The 22,012-nt window shown below is 38.3% G+C and overlaps 9 protein-coding genes across 9 annotated transcripts; 2 read left to right on the top strand and 7 right to left on the bottom strand.

Moving 5' to 3' along the window:
* Window positions 1-79: 79 nt before the first annotated feature.
* On the bottom strand, window positions 80-1,408 carry hst4 (histone deacetylase, Sirtuin family, NAD-dependent Hst4; the record flags this gene model as incomplete). Its single annotated transcript, XM_056181524.1, has 2 exons — window positions 80-1,131; window positions 1,216-1,408. The coding sequence occupies 2 exons, from the start codon at window positions 1,406-1,408 to the stop codon at window positions 80-82; spliced, it is 1,245 nt and encodes a 414-aa protein (XP_056038531.1).
* Window positions 1,409-2,847: 1,439 nt separating this feature from the next.
* On the top strand, window positions 2,848-6,924 carry hrp1 (CENP-A chaperone, CHD family Hrp1; the record flags this gene model as incomplete). Its single annotated transcript, XM_056181525.1, has 1 exon — window positions 2,848-6,924. One exon carries the CDS (start codon window positions 2,848-2,850, stop codon window positions 6,922-6,924), a length of 4,077 nt encoding a protein of 1,358 aa, XP_056038536.1.
* A 283-nt stretch (window positions 6,925-7,207) lies between these two features.
* Window positions 7,208-7,702, bottom strand: atg12 (autophagy associated ubiquitin-like protein modifier Atg12; the record flags this gene model as incomplete). The annotated part of the gene is made up of 3 exons (XM_056181526.1): window positions 7,208-7,330; window positions 7,377-7,513; window positions 7,564-7,702. 3 exons carry the CDS (start codon window positions 7,700-7,702, stop codon window positions 7,208-7,210), a joined length of 399 nt encoding a protein of 132 aa, XP_056038533.1.
* A 569-nt stretch (window positions 7,703-8,271) lies between these two features.
* pap1 (DNA-binding transcription factor, oxidative stress-responsive Pap1/Caf3) lies at window positions 8,272-9,996 on the bottom strand (the record flags this gene model as incomplete). The annotated part of the gene is made up of 1 exon (XM_056181527.1): window positions 8,272-9,996. One exon carries the CDS (start codon window positions 9,994-9,996, stop codon window positions 8,272-8,274), a length of 1,725 nt encoding a protein of 574 aa, XP_056038538.1.
* A 1,670-nt stretch (window positions 9,997-11,666) lies between these two features.
* Window positions 11,667-12,272, bottom strand: rpl1502 (60S ribosomal protein L15; the record flags this gene model as incomplete). Its single annotated transcript, XM_056181528.1, has 1 exon — window positions 11,667-12,272. The coding sequence occupies one exon, from the start codon at window positions 12,270-12,272 to the stop codon at window positions 11,667-11,669; it is 606 nt and encodes a 201-aa protein (XP_056038537.1).
* A 624-nt stretch (window positions 12,273-12,896) lies between these two features.
* On the bottom strand, window positions 12,897-15,920 carry SOMG_02738 (DNA-binding transcription factor, zf-fungal binuclear cluster type; the record flags this gene model as incomplete). Its single annotated transcript, XM_056181529.1, has 1 exon — window positions 12,897-15,920. One exon carries the CDS (start codon window positions 15,918-15,920, stop codon window positions 12,897-12,899), a length of 3,024 nt encoding a protein of 1,007 aa, XP_056038247.1.
* A 749-nt stretch (window positions 15,921-16,669) lies between these two features.
* On the bottom strand, window positions 16,670-17,452 carry SOMG_02739 (chalcone related protein family; the record flags this gene model as incomplete). Its single annotated transcript, XM_056181530.1, has 1 exon — window positions 16,670-17,452. One exon carries the CDS (start codon window positions 17,450-17,452, stop codon window positions 16,670-16,672), a length of 783 nt encoding a protein of 260 aa, XP_056038246.1.
* An 885-nt stretch (window positions 17,453-18,337) lies between these two features.
* SOMG_02740 (chromodomain protein Chp1) lies at window positions 18,338-19,591 on the bottom strand (the record flags this gene model as incomplete). Its single annotated transcript, XM_056181531.1, has 1 exon — window positions 18,338-19,591. The coding sequence occupies one exon, from the start codon at window positions 19,589-19,591 to the stop codon at window positions 18,338-18,340; it is 1,254 nt and encodes a 417-aa protein (XP_056038866.1).
* A 1,574-nt stretch (window positions 19,592-21,165) lies between these two features.
* ypt3 (Rab11 family GTPase Ypt3) lies at window positions 21,166-21,974 on the top strand (the record flags this gene model as incomplete). The annotated part of the gene is made up of 3 exons (XM_056181532.1): window positions 21,166-21,592; window positions 21,705-21,785; window positions 21,838-21,974. The coding sequence occupies 3 exons, from the start codon at window positions 21,166-21,168 to the stop codon at window positions 21,972-21,974; spliced, it is 645 nt and encodes a 214-aa protein (XP_056038867.1).
* Window positions 21,975-22,012: the final 38 nt, after the last annotated feature.

Here is a 22,012-nt window from a genome sequence, read left to right on the forward strand (position 1 = left end):
TGATCAGATCAGAAAATCACGAATTAGAAAATACAGTGCTCATAGAATACAATGAAGGCCGCATCAAAAAATATGCACTCTAAGAATGCTTCGAAAAGCCGGAGTACTCCACCTCACGTTTCACGTCTGTTTCCGACATCTGGACAGGCTCCATCGCTCTGTTTATTGATTCCAGCGGAGACCTTTCCTTTTTCATTTTTTTTGAAGGAGATTGGGTCTTTGTAATCTTGGTGGAAGCAGTGAGTTTTGCTTGTCCTGAAGTCCGTTTCTTGGCAGTTGAAGATGTGGTTGAATGAACCTTTGGTCTCCACCTGGGAGCTTCTAAAGAGGGTTTCATTGTACGAATAGCGTCCTGGCAGTCTCCTTCAATGATGATATCACACAAGTTGGCAAACTCTTTTGTAGGAGCATCATGATTCAGCCAAATTACGGAGCCTTTTTGACGGTGGACACAGTTGCTCATTTCCTTTATAATTCTTTTGACACCGGGAATTTTGCAGGAGGTGCCTGCAATGATTAAACAATCAGGCCTCGATTTCAAATCTTGCGAACAGACAGCTCCAATTGCCTCTGAGTCCGGATGCCCTTCGTTGTAAAGTACAATTCGTGGACGTAAACATCCTTCCATGACCAGTCGTTTTCCGGCAATGCGGCGGACTTCATTTTGAGTTCTGCATTCAGGGCAAGCTGTCAGACCATCTTTTTCAAAAAGACCAGGATGGAAGGGCCGAACAAAGGGACATCTCGTGCACCCGGCGACATCTAATGTCCCATGGAGCGGTATAGACGTAGGCCAAGGTGCTGTGTGAGGTAAAGGGGTGCACGTTTGCAAACCTTCAAGCCGCGTTTCAAGAAAATCTATATTTTGAGTATATAAACGAAGAAGTTTGGAATCTTTGGCTAATTTTGACAAAAAGTTATGAAAGTCAGTAGGAACAGCATTATCTGAAAGTTCATGAAGCTTTTTGATCATCTCATGAAATATATTTACACTTCTCAGATCTCGATATACTGCTCCATCAAACAATTCTTTTCCAGAACAATTTAATTTATATTCTGACCGGAGAGAAGAAAAGAGTCCGTCAGAGGACCGAAAATCGGGAATACCTGCTCCACATGAAATGCCAGCACCTGTTTAAAGAATTAGAACACACCTGAAAAAGCTATATAATTTGCCTTATAAACCTATACTGTAGCAGATGAAAAATAACATACCAGTGACGATGACTATTCGTTTTGCTTTTCTTAAAGCGGCAATTGCAGGATTAAAATTAACTGCATCTGAAGAGACTTGAATCTTAATGGGAGCATCAGCAATTTGTTCATGGCTTTTTAGTTCCATGTTGCTGGATCGTAAACTTCTCTTCTTTGACTCATCCTCAATGGGGAGCAGCTCTTCCGGCTTCATATTTTTAACCAAGAAGAAAAACGATATAATTCGTTTTATTGTAGATTTTATGAAATACTCCGAAGAATCGACATTTAGGGAACTTTCCCGATATTTTGAGAATTTTGGGGTATGTGATGGTGATGTGTATTCGACAGAACTAAGAGCCAGGAACTGAGAAATCTCCTCTAGGGGAAGAGTTCATTAGACAGCAGCTCATAAACATACGTTGTATAAACAAAACAAAGAATGCAACAGCCTTAAGATGGTAAAGCTAGGAAGTTTAAGGATTTATTACTGAGGAATATGATGATTTTACTAGAAGAAGAAGAAGAAGAACAGAAGATGCTCATAAATATTTTACTATAACATTTCTGCCAGTATGGAGCGGCCCCTCTAGGTTAAAAGCAATCAATTGTAGAGCAATTTTGTCCCAGTCTTCTTGCTCTCTAATATCCAGAATCAGTCGGACTAATCGATTTAATTCAATAAGAAGAGTTAATTTTACTTCATCTGTTATTACCAATATCAACAAGGTGGGAGATATTTGCCAATGTTGCTTCATGCATCAGTGGGAATTTGGGCTACAACTGAATTCAAAGGATAAGTGTTGAATAAACTATATTGAGTTTGTTAAGAGTTTGCTATGATTCTTCTTCATCATCTTTTTGCACTTAAAAATTGTTCGTACGCTTTGTTTACATCTGATTTTGCAAGGTACAGAGTTGAAAATCAGGTTTTGCATATATATTCGTATTTTTTATTTTTGAATTCCTGAGAAACTTGCTATAAGTGTTAGTACTCTTGATAGAATTAGTGTTCACTTCAAATATCAGATTTACTTTGGGCTCACTCATAAAGTCAGATATTTACAGGAGGAAGAACGTAAATTTGGTCTTTTTAAATAAATAAGGAAAATACAAATACATGGGCAATGAAAACAAGCCGTTCTTTTGCATAGTAGTAGGAACTTGATAAAAGTGAAACAATCATTAGCCAAAAAAGAAAAAACTGGCAGTGTTTAACATAAGTGAAAAAACTAATTAAAAAAAATTTAAAATTCTACCAATTCTTCAGTTCATGGGCCTATAAAGGTAGGTTTAGGTTAAAGGGAAAACCAAAAATAGAAGCTATAAAATAGCCATGTTTCATCTCTAAAAGTGTTTTGAAGTAATTAGAACACCTAAACACGCCAAAATGACCTGAATTGCTGGTTAAACTTTTTTGCATACTAGTGGGATTCTGCCGACAGCGCAACAAATACAAGCAAACAACATACCACTGCTTGAACTAGCCTACACCGAGGTTTCCTCTGGTTTTCTTGGTGTATCTCAGTAAAAAGAAAAAGGAAAACCCTTTGAGGTTTATTAAGACATTGAAATCGAAATTTACAAGAGGAACAGTTAGTCTTCTGGGCGCCCTTAAATCAGTCTTGCCATACGCTGGGTGCAAGGGAAATCATGAGCTCAAATCAGACCAATGGTATTGAGGAGTCTAATGATATAGTAAAGACGCAAGTCGCAGGTGTAGCGCAACCTCATATGCAACCTTCCATAGAATTGCCTGTTCTGTCTACTGAAGGCCCTAATTATTTAAGCAATTCATCTTCACACCCTTCTCAGACTTCTTTAACTTCCTATGCTGATACTGAAAATGTTACCAGCACAGCCGACAGCACTGTGGTATCTTCAGCCTTGTCGACGCCTCACGTCGAAGACTCTGCCAGCTTCGATGAACTTAAGGTTGATGGTACTAGACGTTCAGGACGTGTGAAACGTTCTGTTTATCCAGAGCAGTCTTTCTTTGATTTTGACGAACAAGAGATTCCTAGCTCTAAAAAGAGGAGAAGCAGGGTGGCACCGGTACAAAGAAAGTCATCTGAAGAAAGTGAAGATGAGGCTGATGCTTATGACCGCCAGCATAGAACTAGTTATGTTCCTACTGAAGTTCGAACTTCCGCTCGATCCTCAAAGGGCGGAGTAAACTATAATGAGCAGAATCTCTACGGGGATTTGGATAACGAAGAAGATGAAGAAATGGAGGAAGAAGTTGAAGAAGAGTACGATCCTGCCATCGATTTTGTTTTGAATCATCGTAAGCGCGAAGATGCTGAGGACGATGATCCCAAGAAAAGTTATCAATACCTTATAAAATGGCAAGAGTTGTCTCATCTGCACAACACATGGGAAGATTATGCCTCGGCTACTTCTGTTCGTGGTTTTAAGAAAGTTGATAACTATATAAAACAAAACATAATCTATGACCGTGAAATTCGGGAAGATCCATCAACTACATACGAGGATTTGGAGGCACTTAACATTGATCGGGAGCGAAAGAATATGGTATACGAGGAATACAAAATTGTTGAACGGATTGTAGCCTCTGAACCTAATGAAGAGGGCAAAACAGAATATTTTGTCAAATGGAGACAGCTGCCTTATGATAATTGTACTTGGGAAGATGGTAATTTAATCTACAGTATGGCTCCCAATGAAGTGTTTCAATTTCTCCAAAGAGAAAACAGCCCATATTTGCCAAACAAAGGTGTATTTTATAATACAAGGCCTCCTTACCGTAAATTAGAAAAGCAACCCTCCTATATTAAAGGAGGAGAGATTAGGGATTTCCAATTAACAGGAATTAATTGGATGGCTTATTTATGGCACAAGAATGAAAACGGTATTTTGGCTGATGAAATGGGTTTGGGTAAAACTGTCCAAGCCGTTTGTTTTCTTTCCTATCTAGTTCATTCCTTAAGGCAACATGGGCCTTTTTTAATCGTTGTTCCACTTTCCACAGTACCAGCTTGGCAAGAAACCTTAACAAATTGGACTCCAGATTTAAACTGTATTTGCTACACTGGAAATACCGAATCTCGAACAAATATTCGAGAGCACGAATTTTTCATGTCTTCCAATAATCGAAAGCTCAAGTTTAACGTCCTTTTGACAACTTACGAGTACATTTTAAAAGATAAAAATGAGCTCAATAACTTTCGATGGCAATATCTTGCAATTGATGAAGCTCATCGTTTAAAAAATAGCGGATCTTCGCTTTACGAAACTCTCTCCCAATTCAAAACTTCCGATAGACTCTTAATTACTGGCACTCCGTTGCAAAATAATTTAAAGGAGCTGGCATCCTTGGTTAATTTCCTAATGCCTGGTAAATTTTATATCAAAGAAGAACTAAATTTCGATCAGCCTAATGAGGACCAGGAACGTGATATTCGCGATCTTCAACAAAGACTGCAACCATTTATTCTCCGACGATTAAAAAAAGATGTGGAAAAGTCGCTGCCATCAAAATCAGAACGTATCCTGCGGGTCGAATTATCAGACATGCAAACTCAGTGGTACAAAAATATTATTACAAAAAACTATCGTGCTCTTATTGGTAGTACTGATGGAAGAAACCAGCTATCTTTATTGAATATTGTCGTTGAGCTCAAGAAAACCTCCAACCATCCCTATCTGTTTCCAGGAACGGAAGAGAAATGGATGACTGGCAGAAAAATGACAAGAGAAGATACCCTTCGTGGTATAATTATGAATAGTGGAAAAATGGTTTTGTTGGATAAATTATTACAAAGACTTAAACGAGATGGTCATCGTGTTTTAATTTTTAGCCAAATGGTTAAAATGTTAAATATCTTAGCAGAGTACATGTCTCTACGAGGTTATAACTATCAACGTCTTGATGGAACAATTCCTGCATCTGTACGAAGAGTATCGATTGATCATTTCAACGCGCCTGATAGTCCTGATTTTGTTTTTTTATTGAGTACTAGAGCAGGTGGTCTAGGTATAAATTTAAGTACTGCAGATACGGTTATTATTTTTGATTCTGATTGGAATCCTCAAGCGGATCTTCAAGCAATGGCACGTGCTCATAGAATTGGGCAAAAAAACCATGTAAATGTTTATCGCTTTTTGTCTAGAGACACAGTTGAAGAAGATATTTTGGAGCGTGCTAGAAGGAAAATGATTTTGGAATATGCTATCATTTCTTTAGGTGTCACTGAGAAGCCGAAAACGTCTAAAAATGATAAGTATAGTGCTGAAGAACTTAGTGCTATTTTGAAGTTTGGTGCATCGAACATGTTTAAAGCGAATGAAAACCAGAGAAAATTAGAAAACATGAATCTAGACGATATCCTAAGTCATGCTGAAGATCACGATTCGTCCAATGATGTCGGTGGAGCTAGCATGGGAGGCGAAGAGTTTTTAAAGCAATTTGAAGTTACCGACTATAAAGCTGACGATCTCAAATGGGATGACATTATACCCGAGGATGACTTGGAGAGAATTGAAGAAGAAGAACGAGTATTAGCTGCTCAAAGAGCCGAAGAAGAAGAACGCGAACGAAGAGAAGAAGAGATGCGAGAAGCTGAAGAAGAGCAAACTTCTCGTGCGTCAAAACGAACTACCAAGTCCATCACGAAGCGTCAACAACGTCGAGAAGAAGCAATACGGGAGAAGGAAGTTCGTCAACTCTATCGTGCCATGATCAAATTTGGTTTAGTCGAAGAACGATTTACTGACATCGTGAAAGAGGCAGAATTGGAAGCTACTGATCCCAAACGAATTTTGCAAGTTTCATCTGACATCGTGAAGTCATGTGAGAAGGCTGTTGAACAAGTTGAAGCGGAGGATATAAAAAACAAACAACCTCGTAAAGCAATTTTGATTGAATACCGAGGGGTAAAACACATCAATGCGGAAACGATTACCCAGAGAGTAAAAGACTTGACCTATTTGCATCGAGCGTATAAGGGTTTAGACCCGCTAAAGCAACGTATTGGCTATCCTATTCGAAGTGTCCATAGCTGGAATTGTACATGGGGTATAAAGGAAGATTCTATGTTGCTTGCTGGTATTGACCGACATGGATTTGGATCGTGGCAGGCAATTAAAATGGATTCTGATCTAGGACTGCAGAACAAAATATTTTTAGAAGAAGCTAAAAATGAGAAAGATTCTAGAAATGTCCCAAGCGCGGTACATTTAGTACGCCGAGGAGAGTATTTATTAAGTGTTGTCCGGGAGCATCCTGACCTCTTTAAGACAAAGTCAGATCAAGCGACGAAGCGGAAATATACTCGTAAAAACAGCGGCACTAAAACTTCTGGACGACAAACTACTTTGGATGATTCCGTTGCATCCAAAAACAAAAATCGTGGAAAGAAGCAGACACAAGATGATGACAATACAGAAGGTGAAGGAGAAGGAGAAGGAGAAGCCTCGCCTGATGGAACAGTCGGGGAAGAGGAAATAGAGGAGGAAGAGGAAAAGCCAAAGCCTAAAGCTCCCAAGAGAGCATTGCGTTCCAATAGCGGTGCTAAACCACAAAGAACAAGCCGACGGACTACTAGGAATTCTTCAAAAGCACCGTCAGCGATGGATACCCTTACAGCGGCTGCTGGTTTAGATGCTGAGTTGGATACTCAATCTTCGAAGGAACCAGTAAAAACGGAAACTGAAGACAATTCAATTGAAAAAGAAAAAAAAGATTTTTCAGAAGCAGTATCACCCTAAAGACCGAAAGAGAGAAAGATATACGGATTTAAGGATGTTTTTTGGCTAGAATGTGATGTTTCTCGACGTAAATATGAAAAGTTTTTCAAATAGATATCTATTTCAGTATAATAAACTACTATTGATAACGTAGGTTTTTTATCTGCATATAAATATCGTTTCTTTGCGCAAGGAATATTTATTTGATTAAGGTTGTCACATACTGTTCATTTTAATAATGTAAGAATAAGAATACTCATAAGTTGTATCAAAGAAATAGGAAAGTAGACGTAGAGCAGTAGGATTATCCAAAAGCGACATTCACACAATAATAAATGAGAAGATATCCGTCAATACTAAAGTTATCATATAAATTGCCAATAATTTCATCAGGAGCAGGAGCAAAACAGTAGTTCACATAGAGTAACTAGATCCGAAAAGTTAGGCACCGTACTAAATAAAAGGGAACTTACCAAGGATGAATCAGGTTGTAAACTGAGCTCCTTTTTTAAGAACCTAATGACTTTGTCAAAGCGATGACTTGCATTAATAGCAAATACGTTTTTACGAAGCAAAGGAGTTCTTCCAATGGCCTTGAATCGTAAATTCACTGAAGAAACCAGTTAATTCAAGTCTAATTGGAAAGAATTAATTACCAACCTTTTCGATTTTCTTTTTCGTTATAGCTGCTGATAATTTCATTGACTTTTTCTTGTAGATGATTTGTTTCTTCTCCTGTGTGAAGGGACTCTAACTTTTTACTCAGTCGATCTTCAACAGCATTTGAGGAAGAAGCCATTGCGTTTATGAATAGTCACGAAAACTTCTAATCATTCTTCTACTTTGTCGTAGTTACGCTGACGGTTTATGTACCTCGCTGCAGTACTTGTTGAGTTTGCCTCGTACAAAGCATAATGATATGTATATTTCGTACGTTAATAGATAAATAATGTTAAGTCTCTGTAACAGTGCTTTTGTCCTTCGCCCTTGGTTTGCTTGTGATAAATTACTATTTATATCAGACTCTACTTTTTTCTCTCCGGCTATCTCACTCCGACCCTTATAAAAACATTCATTGAAGAGTTTGAACTTTTCCTTTCAATCCTAAGAGAAATATTCTAATCAAATCAAAAGCCCCTCTAGCACAATTATTATTAATTAAACAAATCTTAAAAACAAATCTAATAGAAAATAGACAAGCGTCCATTGTAAGGCTAACATTAATTAGCAAACAGAACAAAAAGGTATGTCAGTTTCTACCGACAAATTTTCTCAAGTATAACATAAAGAAACTATATTTTCGTTGACCCCTCGCTTCATAACCTTATTGAAAACGTTGAAACCCTAGCTTCTTCATCAGTAAAGTATTTAAAGCTTCCCTAATGTCTGATCCACCTCTTGTTGATCAAGCACAACACCTGAAGCTGAGCATTTTGCCTTTTGTTTCAGCTTGCTACATAAATCATCAATGTCGATTTGCGAAAAGTTCGGATGACTCATTATCTTCGACCAAATTTCGGGACACTTAATATAATTCTCTTCCTTAAATGGAACAACTTCATCTTCTGCATTAACTTCGCCATCCTGGGCTGTACCGTTACTAGGTTGTTTATCTTGTACCTTGCCTCCATCAGAGGCAGCAGCATGAGAAATATAAGATAAATCAATGTTAGTGTATTCAGGAGGCACGCTACGCAAGTCGACAGAAACATCCTTCTTAATATCCCCTTGGTTAGCGAATGCTTTTTGTTCATTAAAAAAGTTCAAGGAATTAAGCGTGTTATCTCCAACGCCAAAAATTGGAAAGTCATCACCCTGATCCTCATCAACATCCCTAAAATATGTCCGAAACATGCTATCCGTATCGCCCTCGTCATTAAAATAGTCTTTATCCAGGTTTTCAGTGGGTTCTCTCCAGGTAGAGAACAAGTCTGCCACAGCATCCCCTTCATAATTTTGAGCATTATTAATGTTGCTGTTTGGCTCAAAAATAGTGTCATAATCAGGTAAATCATTACCAGCCAGTTCCGCCATATTTTTGGATGCTTCAAATTTCGACGTTTCATCAGGATACCAAGATTTGGAGAATGGCTTCAAGGCTGGCTTCTTAGAACCTAAAGATTTTGGATCCGTTGAAGTCTCAACGAAATCCAGAGGACCATCTTTTTGACCCACATCGCCAAGAATATCAACACTGGCACGATGAGGTGTATTATTAGTTAACATGGAACAAGCAATGGAACCACATGCTGAAGACAACTTTTGGCAAAACTGCTTTCCATCCATAGAAGGGTTATGATGGATGAAAAAATCATCTTGATATGGTGACAGTGAAGCAGAATTCCGTTTACGTTCATGTGGCTGCAACTGCTGTTGAGGAGAGTCGGAAGAAACCGGAGTTTCAGGAGACAAGGTGCCTCGCATTGAACTATTAGATTCTACCAATCCAGGAACTCCATACTGATTACTTTTCGCTGACGTTGAATCCTGATTTGAAGAAGAATTTGAGTTGTTTTGAGTTAGTGGCGTAGTATCATATGCACTACTTTCATATTGGTCTGCAGCAGGAGCATACATGTTGTTAGGGGCAGAAAGAACAGCAGGGTCTCGATGCTGCATATTCATTTCAAAAGTAAAAGAACCCTTCCTCGTATTAACAAGTTCATCTTCCAATTGCTTAACTCGCCTCTTCAATTCGTCATTCTCTACGTTTGTCGTTGAGTTGAGCTGCTGAAGGCTAACCACCTGAGTTTCTAAAGTCTTCAAATGGTCTTCCTTTCTTTTGCGAAAAGCACGTTGTGCAGCCCGATTCTGGGCTTTTCTCTTGGACTGGGGTTCATTCTCACCCAACTTTCGACCATACTTTTTGGGCTTTTCTTCTGAAATATCGTCTTCTAAATCTGGAAAATATTGGTTTTCATCGGACGATGATCGTTCGACACTCACTTTATCTACAATGGGTCCTCGTTTTTTTGACATGTTCATCTCCAAAGACGCATTTTGATTAGAGATAGCGGCAATAGAATCAGGAACATCTTCCTTTGAATACAATGAGGAGTATAAAACAGGCAAGCTTTCGGTATTAGTAGACATGATGAATGATCGTAAGCAATATTAGATAGGCAATTAGAAAAGAACAATTGATGAGTTTCGAACACGAGCGAATAAGAGAAATAAAAAAATCTAAAGCGGTATAAGAGAAGAAAGAATACAACAGAAAAATAAAAGTCTAAAGCGATGCAATGAAAATAGAAGAAAATGTTAAATAAATCACAACGGAAGAAAGAAGTAAATGATACTAAATCAAATTTATCTCCTTTTAGACACAAAAGATATCCGGGAAGTGAACGAACGGGATAAATTAATTTGAAAATTATCAGATAACGGATCCAAAGAAATATAGCACAACGCGTTCAGTGAGTATTTTCACAAACAAGCAGTAACCTTATAACTTGTAAAAACGCGTGTAACTATATACAAGTAAAGCGGGCAGTAAGGATTTTCGTAGTATTGGTAGTAGGTAATAATAATGCACGACTATATGCCGAAACAAATGCAACAGCACTCAAATTTTCTGAAAAGAGTACAATTCAATCACATTTACACCTCAACAGCACCTACTGATATAAAAGTAGGCTTGGCGGCAAAAACAATCGTAGAACACTGAAGTTTAGGAGAAGGGTTCCAGAAAATCCTCAAATGTGAAGCAAACCTACTAATTCAACCGCTTTAACCGATTTCTTAGACAAAAAAACACAATATATGTTTCCCTAAAAATTGAGCTTGTTTCAATTCAAATATCTCAACTCAGGTGGAATTGCGGTAATTGCGAAAGACAGGTTCGGAGTCCTATAGAAGTCGGCATACGCAACTACAGCAATGGCGTGACGCCAACCCTTATTATAGAGTTTTCTAGGCTTCGTCTTATTAAGGTACTTTACCGATGCTTAACGTTTTCTTATAAATTTTACTGTGTCTTTACGAACCTCAAGACATTTGAGGCAATTTGCAATATGAGGGTACTTGTGATTTATTGTAAATTTGTTTGTTTATTTACATATTTTTGTTAAATAAAAAAAATTTATGAAGCATGCTCTTATTTTTTTTTTCTTTTTTTCTTTTTCTTTTTTTTATAATTGCTCTGTGCGTTCAAAAGGCTTTTTTGCTAGACCAATTTTTTTAATGGAGTTGGCTTGAAATATTCCAAATGTTTTCACTACAAAAAGACAAAAGGAGAGGCAGACAGAGAGAGAGAATGAGTAAATGTATCATTGAATTCTATTCTAAAAAACAATAAGCGATTGGAAGAATTGCCAACAGAAACCGAAAAACCAATAAATCCGAATTTACAAGCTGGGATACCAAGTCTTTTAACATGTGCATTTGCAAATAATAAAATGATATTTCCCACACTAGCATTTCTACAATATACTCGTATTTAATTATTTTCTGGCAAACAAGTTTCTGTCAGCAGCTTCTCTCAACGAACAACAAAACTTCGATTGTCTTTAAAGACAGCTGAAACTCCATTACCATGTCTCACATCTACTCAGATGAAAATTGCCCAAAAATAATCCCTGACAACATAAAATATGCTGGGCTTTGGTTTTGCTAGGTCTTTTACAAAATCTACAAGTTGAAGAATAAGCTATACAGCAATCTTGTACTTCTCTACTGTCTCATAAAACTTTTCCAATTGAACCTGAAACTTTGGATTGTACCATTTCTCTAAGCCAGAAAATACAAAGACAAAATCACCCACCTTAACGGTATCTGCGAAGAGACAAGGTGTTGTGACGGAGCCAGGTGGCATATTGGGGAGAGTTGTTGAAACGGTGACCCTTGGCGATACCACGAGACTTCTTACCAATAGAGGTAAGACCACGAGCCTCACGGTGCTTGTGAACAGCGTTGCAGATCCAGTTAATGCGAGGATCACGGCGGACGGCCTTGTGAGAGGGGTCGACGCAGATAACTTCGTAGAACTTGTAGGTAGCGTCTTGGTTAACCCAGTAAGAGTTGAGGACACGCAAGTTAGCGCAACGACGGCCGACACGCTCTTCAGCAGTGCAGCGGAGAGAGCGTTGGTACTTGAGGTGGTTAACACCCTGGTGGACGGGCTTACCGTAGACTTGACCCTTAGGAATAGGGCGCTTACGGCCACCGCGACGAACACGGATGCGGTAGACAACGTAGCCTTGCTTGGCCTTGTAGCCCAAACGACGAGCCTTGTCAGGACGAGAAGGGCGGCTAGCGCGGTGAACAACGTTCATTTGACGGTATTCCCAAGCGCGAACACGAGACAAGAACAAGTTCACATCAGACTGCTTCTTCTTAGAAAGCTCTTCCAAATACTTGTAAGCACCCATTGTTGTTTTTTTGGCTTCCTACGAAATGAGCAAGATGGAAGTTTGTTGTCACTAAGAAAAGTTTCGACCTGCACTACCCACTCGTGACTGTTTTTTACCATTTTTTCTTCCACCCAGAGAAACGTTCCCTTTACCAAATGATGTACATAGAGCGAAATGAATAAATTAATTGCTTTTATAATAAATCGTAAACACTCAAGATCTACGGTTTTGAACTATTTCTGAACTAGTCATGATCAGAACAATAACAAATAATAAACGCTTCTTAAAGAACTTTATAAAACATACATTTTCAAACTTAAATACCAAATATTGCTGTCCTATTGACCACCCAAACCTAGGATTATGTACATATTAAAAGTCAAGACTTACAAAACCATAATGACAACCAAAAAAAAATAATAAACAAAAGTCAACGAACAAATAGAGTTATTGATGCATCGGAATGTTTTGAAATCCGAACATAAAGAAGGTATAAGTACTTAGTAATTTTTCACCGTATCCGTTTAATATGTGCAGTTTTCTTAAAAAAGGACAACCGATCGCCAAAACCGGAGCGTCCCATTCTTTAAAATAGCAAAATGGGGATTAACACGCTGATACTACTGAAAGTAAAACAAATTTTTAACCAGCAAAAGAGACATTCCACCCAGGGTTTCCGGTAGCGTATGCTACCAGACTATCAATAGTTGATTCTTGATAGTTTCGTAAATCATCCGATGGCCAAAGACCATTCCACTGATTCCAATCAGCATTCTTCGGTAATCCAAAGTGAGACATCAAATCCGAAGAATAAGTTTCTTGAACGTTATGATTGGCAACCATTGGAGACTCAGCTATATACATAAAATGCTTCTCCAAATCTAACATTTTTTCTTCATCAATAGGCTCATTTGCAACAGTGTCATTAGCAGTAGAACCAGAGGATGTACGTTGTACCCAGTCAGCCCAAATTTCAGACATTCTTTCGCACAAAGCTCCGATAGAGCCCCAATAATTTTTCATTTCCAACATTAATCTCAAATCAATTTCCAAATTATGCCTAGCCGTAGATGCCGCCAATACATTCAAACCGAAAGCAGCTTCAGTTTGAATACAAAAAGCTGTATAAACACCTGAAGCAATAAAAGGGGAAGTCAAAATTACATTGTGTTTCCTACAATCATCAACAATCATTGATATTGCATTAGCACACCGTAAACACATTTCGCGTGCAGCTTTATGTAAACGCCTTGCTGCACTATTGACATGGCTTTCTGGCTTTTGTTCAGCTTGAAATTCACTATTATGAGACTCATGAGGATTGTGCCACACTGGCGAGAAAAAAATAGTATTTCCTGTCAAAGATACCGTGCTTGATGTTCTCGACAACTGATTGTTTTCGGACTCGCCAATGGAACGGAAAAGCCACATCAACGTGTAGTGATAAGCTAAATGAAGAAATGCATACTGAGCACCTTGTTGTATAGATAGATGATTTTCCAATCCTACCACAGAGTACCTCAATCTTTGAGGAAGTCCATCAGCCCATTTATAAAGAGCCTCACTTATTTGAGTGAAATCGGAATTTCTATGCCAGTATGGATGAGGATCCCTTCGTCGACCATCGTGCTTGAAATACTTGACAGCTCTTCCCCAGATTGCTATAATCTTGACAATGTAAGCAGCTACACCCATGTTTTCCGTAGTATCCGAAGGAATTACAATACTCGGTACACCTTCCAAAATTCTTCCATCCAGAGTCTGAGTAACTCCAGCAATTTGTTTGGTAAATAACAACTCGTGTACAGGAAGTTGTATCCCAATGTCGTTTTCATCCAAAAACTGCAAATGCTCATGAGAAGAAATACATCTGTCCATCAAAAAGCATGACCAAAAGGTACGACGTCTAAGTTCACGCTCAAGAAAGGAGATCCGAGGACCAGAGTCAATATTATCAAGATCCAGTGGATTGCTTCCTTGCTCACAATTAAGTTGCAATGCAGCGGCCATGCGAAGGGCCATGCCACCGTACATCCAACTTTTGCCGTTCTCCCCCGTCCCAGAATCATGCAAAGACAACAACAGGAGGGCTGCAACCAGTGACAGATCAGGTCTATCAAAATTGTCTAACGCTAGTCGACGAGCCTCTCTAGCAAATTGTTCACCGGCCATATAGGGAGGAGAATACTGATCATGCATACGTGAGGAGAAGCGCGCGGAAACGGCGCAAATAGCATAAACAAGTACCAAAGGAATTGTATTATTATTTAGAGATTCAAAAAAAGTGGGTCGGTGAAATAAATTATAAGCTTGACCATGACAACAATGAAAGAATACCTCAGCCAAGTGGATTCGTAATTCCAAAGGTGGCAGTTCCGTCACTGGAGTGGATGGCATGGTGAGACTAGCCAGAGGATCAGGCAATTTACCGTCAATGAGAGCCGCTTCTCGTTCGCTTTCATCTTTTTCATTAGAGGACTTTGTATTGAGAGTGTAATTGCTTATTGCAACAGGTTGCGTCATGTTGGACACATCTGAATACGTTGAGGATGGAAATGAGTTGCCTGCTTTGTTGTCAAAAAAGGGAAACTGAGGTTTTGGAGAATATCCGCCATAACTAGAGTAGAGAGGATACTCACCAGCGGAAAGCGACGGAATTGTATTTACAGGAAACAATGAATTGTCGGTGGCAGTAGGATGAGAAGGAACATACGGTAAAGGATCTGGAGGAGGAATAGATGTAGCCGCAGGCGTAACAGGGATTCTTGTTGGTTGCTGCGATTGGTATTGGACTGCGGGACTAAGGGGAACTGGAGCGGCAACAGAAACAGGAGTTGAGTTGGAGGTGTTTGTAGGAGCAATAGGTAAAACGGAACTGACGTCTGAAGGCATGTTGCCAGAAAAACTCTGGCTTTTTGGAACAGAAGGATTCGTAGCGGAAGGGACATACATAACTTCAGAAGGGTAAACATTATTACTAGAGATGGGATTGGAAGTTGATTCGGGTGAAGCCGAATTTGAATCATTTTGGTCGAGAACAAGATTCTTAGAAAGTGAAGCAGACATCATTGACACTTGTGGATTACTAACGGGTACCCGAGAATTCAACATGTACGGATATGTAGCAGGAGAATTCAAAGACGGAGAACTTCGTTGTTTCGGTATATTCATATTTATAGACGAAGACGACGAAGAAGGGGCCGAGTCACGAGGACTACCGATTTGAGTTAACGGAGTTTGTTCGGATAACGACTCTTGCGAGTGAGAGCCAGAGGCATTTGCTGTAGCAGCAGCAGCGGCACGGTTTTGCTGCTGCTGAAGATACCACTGTTGATGATGGTGAATCTCTTCATGTCTTGAATGGGATCGTCGTGGATTCGACTTGTAAATGCAAGATGTATTATGTTTTAAGCATTGATCACATGATGGACGTTCTCCTGAACATTTAATTTTCTTTTTTCTACATGACTGGCAAGCAAGAGGTAATCGTTTTCGTTCTTTTCCTGCTTTTGTTTTTTCATGAATCCAACTGGGAAGGGAAGGTGAATTCGGTTTCGAGTCATCCGTATTTGTTTCCACGCCTCTCTGTCCATCTTGCTGGTTCGTCATATTTACTCTCGTCTGCGTTGCATTCGGAAGTATCGGTGCAGGACTCGATTGTTGCATCCTAAATCGGCATCCAGCGAGATCAAGCCTTTCAATTCTATCCAATCTAGTCCCCAATCTTGTAATTCAACTACGTTTTCAATCCTGAGTTATATCCAATATCTCTAGTGGCGTGCAAAGGACAACTTCAGTGTCTCATCAATGTAAGGGAAGCAGTAGAATACGGTGCAGCGTCCTTCTTCATCGCTAAAAAGTTATTAACAGACAACAACGATGGAAAAAGCATATGTGAACATTGTTTTTAAATATTTTAGAGTGCTTCTTTTTCGTTTTGTGAAGATTGTTAGAAATTTGTCTTTCTTTTAACAGATGTCCTTGGTGGAGGTCTCAAAACGAAATTTGTATGGTCGAGAACGGGCACATTTGTAAACGAAGAACTTGCCCAAATTGTCAGCATCCTTTTTCTACCTGAAGCATTTTTATTTTTGTATTCAATCCAAATATTTGTTTAAATTTGTAAAAGGTTTCTAATAATCAATTCTCTTGACGATTCCTTTCGTACTCTCGCTTTTTAGAACCTAGTTGTGTTCGCATTTTATGCAAAAATAGACAGCTCTTTAGAAGTCCACACATTTTGCAATACGTAAAGAAATGAAATTATATATTTTTTTGTTTTAGATTTTATTCTACATCAATTATATTCATATTCATATTTGGAAAAAAAAGGAAAGATAATAAATCCAGAGAATCATACTTAAAACTCATGTATCTTTAGCGTATGGATCTGGTACATTAAAAACATCGCTCTTTTAGGCATTCAAAGAACCATCCATGATTCGTCGTAAACTCATACAAATAGATTGACGCGCTTGTTCACTGTTTACCTTGTTTCCAACAAGGTACGATTGAAGAAACAGATTGGAAAGTTTCAGCCCTTCATCCTGCATGCTGCCAATCTCACGATCTTCGTGTTCAAATAGCAATTTTTCTTTATCCGTCAAGGTGATGGAGAGATTGGTGGATCGAAGACAAGTTCCGGTTCCAGGGAATGTGTTTCGGAAGCTTTGAATCATACGCTCTTCACGTTCGTCATTGTGATTTTGGCGCAAAAGCATCGCTTTTGTAAATCCACCCTTTAAATGCTTAAAGTTGGTATTTCGTGCAGGCAAAATTCGAACTGCATATTGGATTTTCCGTTTTAAGAGTTCTTCAATGATACGGCTTCCGAGTTGAGCTTCCTTCAAGCTCATTTCCACTCCCATATTGTGGTCCACATGCTCATTCAGGACTTTCTGAATGGAACGAAAATCTTGTTTCCGAACATAAAGCTCAACATCATAAACGTAAATCCCCAAAAATGAAACATACCTTGGTCCCGATCCAAGTAAAAACATGCTTTTACGGCTGTCATCCTTTGTTAAATTGTATTCATCAGCAAGAGTTGCCAATTTTTCCACAAAGCTTTCACATTGTACTTTTTGAGTTTTCATTGCTGTTCCAACCGCAGCAATAGAAGTCAAGGCCATAACCGCTGGCCGCTTCCAAATCCAGTTTTGACAAAATTTAAACGAAAATGCATAAGGTCCAAACATTATGAAAGAATAACTACTAAATTCCCCGATGGTTTGAGGTTCTAATTGGTTGGTCACTGCAGGGAACTAAAAGTAGATGATTTAGTCTCTACAGGTATGCCAGCTCTTTATAATTATATTCAAGTGGACTGGATACTCATTACGTTTATTGTATCATCATATAGAAATACATGTTTTATTCAGATAAAACCAAAATAAACTAAAAAAAAAATAAAAAAAAAATTGAGAAACAAGGAAGGAAAAAGATATTCATCAAACCGCTACACGGTCATGTACTCAATACCATCTCATATCGTTTCAGATGGCCCGATTTGTAAAGCTTCTAGGTTAAGATTAGCAAAACTTCTAAATAGTTGCTTGTTCGGCAAACGAACAATGGACAAATAGCATCGAAGAGTTTCCTCATGAGCCTTTTAAAGGGGTTTCTTCTGTCTCCTAACGGTCCATAGCTTTGACAAAGATTCAGTTAGATACTGTCAATTCAATGAATCGTTCTTCGATATTATATTTTCATAGTTAAATTCATAAATTCAGTGCATTAGTATCCATGTCATAGCAAGCATTGCTATTTTCTTACGTCCATGACCTTTTCCTTTTCACACTCATGTTGCCATTTCTAGACACAGCGACTTTTTCTCTGACAAGAGTCATCAATGTATTCGCACCAATAGCTAGTTGTTACTGAAGGAAACAGTTGGTTAGTCTTTTGGTAAATGATTGCATAGGAAATAAAAAACCAACCAAGACTGCGGGAAAGTCAACGTAAAGGCAGTAGCTCCTTTATATATAGCTATAGTCATCATAAAAAAACTTTCGTATAAATTTTGTTTTCAATGAGAAGCAATATAATTCATTCTCTGTATTTTCAGGTTTTTGCCAATGTAATTATTCAGCAAGCGCATCTGTTTTAGGCATCTCTTGCCATACATTATTGACAGTGGTCCACCTACTACCCGGAACTTTCAGGTCGTTCTTTGGCTTTCTAGGAGACGTACTCTTACTTTTCTGTAATTTGAAATTCGACTTCGAGCTTTCTTTAGACAGTCTTTTAGATGAGGATGCTTTGAAGTATTTTCTATTCTCCAAGGGATCTGATAGTGTACCGTAGACATCGTCCTTTGCCAGAGCAATACGCCAAATTGGATGTCCTTTTCCATAAGCGATTTGAGCACAATCAGCTGAATCGAATTTGACATAAGCTACATCACTAGCTGAACTATGGCCTCTATAAACCCGTACATCCAGCTTTGATGGGATAAAAGCAAAATACGAAACTATGTCTTTCTCAGCAGTACTTTTCGTAATATCGCTGATAATAATTGTATGCGAAGTCACAGAAGGATCCGCTTTCTTCATGCTTGATATCGAGGTGAACGTTGGTTTTTGTTCCAAAGAGTTAGGCCATAAGTAATCATTAACAGAAGCATTAAATGTATTTGCTCCTACGGATTTTTCATAAATGGTTCCTATAGAAGAAGTCAGAGTCGGAGATCCTATTGAGAAATCCCCAGAGTAAGGGTTATCGCCATTGACTTCAGGAATCTTTATACAGGAAATTGAAGGAGAATCCGACAGGGATTCACTTTGACAAAATGAAGGGGTATCATCTCGATCAGCACATTTTTGTTTCTTTTCAGTGGATGACCAAATTGTAACTTGCTCATTACCTGACTCCGTACCAGATACTTGAGGACAGCATCTGCGTTTCGTAACCCTCTTTTGTGATACTGCTGTTTGAGGAGACTTCGGGCTCGTTTTGGATTTTGTTTTAGATTTTGCAGCAGGTTGCGTAAGAGGTTCATTAGCGTTCGAGTTAAAATCTGGGGAATATACTCCTCCCTTTTTCCTTTGTTCCCACTCTTTTTGTTGAATTTCTTCAAAGGTATAAGGTTGTAATAGGCCAGCTGCTATAAGGCCTTTTTTCTTTTGCCAGTCTTTTAGAGCCATAGAGGCACCAGTGAGATTTTCCTCTGGCTCCCAAGTATTATCGCGTGAATCGTAACCAACCCATTTAATGTAGTACTCATTTTTACCAGATATATTAACGCGATCTGCGAGAATGCGCTCAACTTCATACACGTCTAGCTGTACATTCCTTTTGCTTTTAGGACGCTTTGTGGATTTTTTGGAATTAGCCATAGAAATAGAAAAGATGTAATAATCCTGATTAAAAATATTAAGTGATATAAAATAAATACGGAGACAAAAACGTTTGAATGAATTCAATGATTATTCGTAAGGCATCCGGGATAAATGAGTGCAAATTTATTTTCAATAGAAACAAACTTGCTTTTATAAACGCGTCTTCATCGGCCTAATCCGATAGCTAGGGATTTTGTTAAGGATCTATGTCTTGGCACCAGGATTCGCTGAATGGGGTACCTAAAGAAAGCAGTGAGTGCTAAGGAGCACAAGGTAAAGTCGATATATGATACTCATGAATACATGAGCGTTATTTGTTTCTTCTTTCGTAATAGAGAGAAATCTCTTTCAGGTCGGTGTTGTTGAAGGAATGAAAGTGACACAATGAATCGTATGTACTGATGCAGTAGTTCTTTTCAGTACCTTGGAATTGTCTTCTAAATATAGGAAACCCTTTTGAAATTACAATGACAAGACTTTTACTTCAGAAGAGTAGACTCATTTGATTCCATAGCTACCCTGGGACATCCATTTAGCTTTTGAACTGATCAAGAATACTGACTGTAAACAAGACTTGGTACCCGCCTTTTTTAAAATCATGATGCTGGGAGTTTATGAGTCATAGGAAAAAACCTTGTATGTGTGAAATTGGCAACTACTCGTCTTTTTTGTCTATCTGTTTGATACAATCTTTTTGCACTATATGTAACTAATACCCTTTAAGGAAGTAGGCAGCAAAAGCACCGAGAGTACGTTGAGTTTCTTTTTTATTTATACTTCCTAACCATAAGACTTTTGGCATAAACTTTTATCTTGAAATTCGGTTGCAAATGTTTGTTTTTCTGCATCTTATAGTTCATATTCTCTTTAATACGATGCCTTTTGTATGATGGTTACCTGGTTGATGAATATCCTGTGTCAAAGGTAAAGCAAAACATGTAAAATGTATGTATTCCTCCACGTATGTAATCAAAAACTCTCAAACCATTAAGCTCAAGTTAGAAACCCTTCGAAAATAAATTTGCAACGTGCTTTGAATGTATCAAAAAGTTGTTGAGCAAAAGTTTTGTTTTTATACAATCGAAACAACAATCGCATCAAATTCATATTCCAGTTAGCTTTTATTCATATAAGCTTACATTTTACTTACAGTATAATTACAAAACCAACGATTTTTTTTTGTCTCCATAGTACGCCTTGCCCATGAGAATTGTTTGTTTACTATGAGGATCTTCAAAAATAGTATAATACCCTATACTTCACTAAGTAACACTAACACACTATAAGGTATGCTTCACAAAAGTATTTAATGAGAACTAAAATCCTTTTTTAATTTTGGTTTTAAATTCGTTCCTATTCGCTATATGAACCAGCATAAAGGATTATTGTGGGTAACTGTCAATAATGGGTCCTTTAGGACTTGACTACAACAAACTACGATCTGCTAGAAACATTTACCGCTAATAAAGCGACGGAAACGAAGAGAAAAAAGGGTAGGTGAAGAAGAAAAGTTGAAGGGAAATTGGTTTGCTGACAATAGGAAAGTAGATACTGAGTGAAGAAAACGAACGATGTGCCAAGAAGACGAATATGATTACTTGTTCAAAACTGTATTGATTGGTGACAGTGGAGTCGGTAAATCGAATCTTTTAATGCGTTTCACAAGAAATGAGTTTAATATCGAAAGCAAGAGTACCATTGGTGTGGAATTTGCTACTAGAAACATCGTATTAGACAACAAGAAAATCAAAGCCCAAATCTGGGATACAGCCGGTCAAGAACGCTACCGTGCAATTACGTCTGCATATTATCGTGGTGCCGTTGGTGCTCTCATTGTTTATGATATTACCAAGCAATCATCCTTTGATAACGTTGGCCGCTGGCTAAAGGAATTGCGTGAGCATGCTGACAGCAACATTGTTATTATGCTTGTTGGAAACAAAACAGATTTGCTCCATTTGCGTGCTGTTTCCACTGAAGAGGCTCAAACCTTTGCGGGTATGTATTCATTCAATTTCCAATTAGCGTCGTCAGCCCCGACGAACCGAAACTAGTTGGGCTACCACTGTTTCATTGTTTTTCTTTTTTTCGTTTACTAATTTGTTAATAGCTGAAAACAATTTGTCATTTATAGAGACTTCCGCCATGGATGCCAGCAACGTAGAAGAAGCTTTTCAAACTGTCTTGACTGGTATGGGAATGATTGTAATCTTTTTCTTATTCAATACTAACATTGATTTTAGAAATCTTCAGAATTGTTTCGAATAGATCTCTCGAAAGTGGTGATGAAGGTGTTCATCCCATGGGTGGTCAAACTCTTAGTATCACTCCTACTATGAACGATACGAACAAGAAGAAATCTTCTTCTCAATGCTGTTAAGTTTTTTCCGGGACTCCTCGTTGCATCTAATTCGATTT

Source organism: Schizosaccharomyces osmophilus, chromosome 2 (genome assembly GCF_027921745.1).
Source record: "Schizosaccharomyces osmophilus chromosome 2, complete sequence".
NCBI lineage: Eukaryota > Fungi > Ascomycota > Schizosaccharomycetes > Schizosaccharomycetales > Schizosaccharomycetaceae > Schizosaccharomyces > Schizosaccharomyces osmophilus.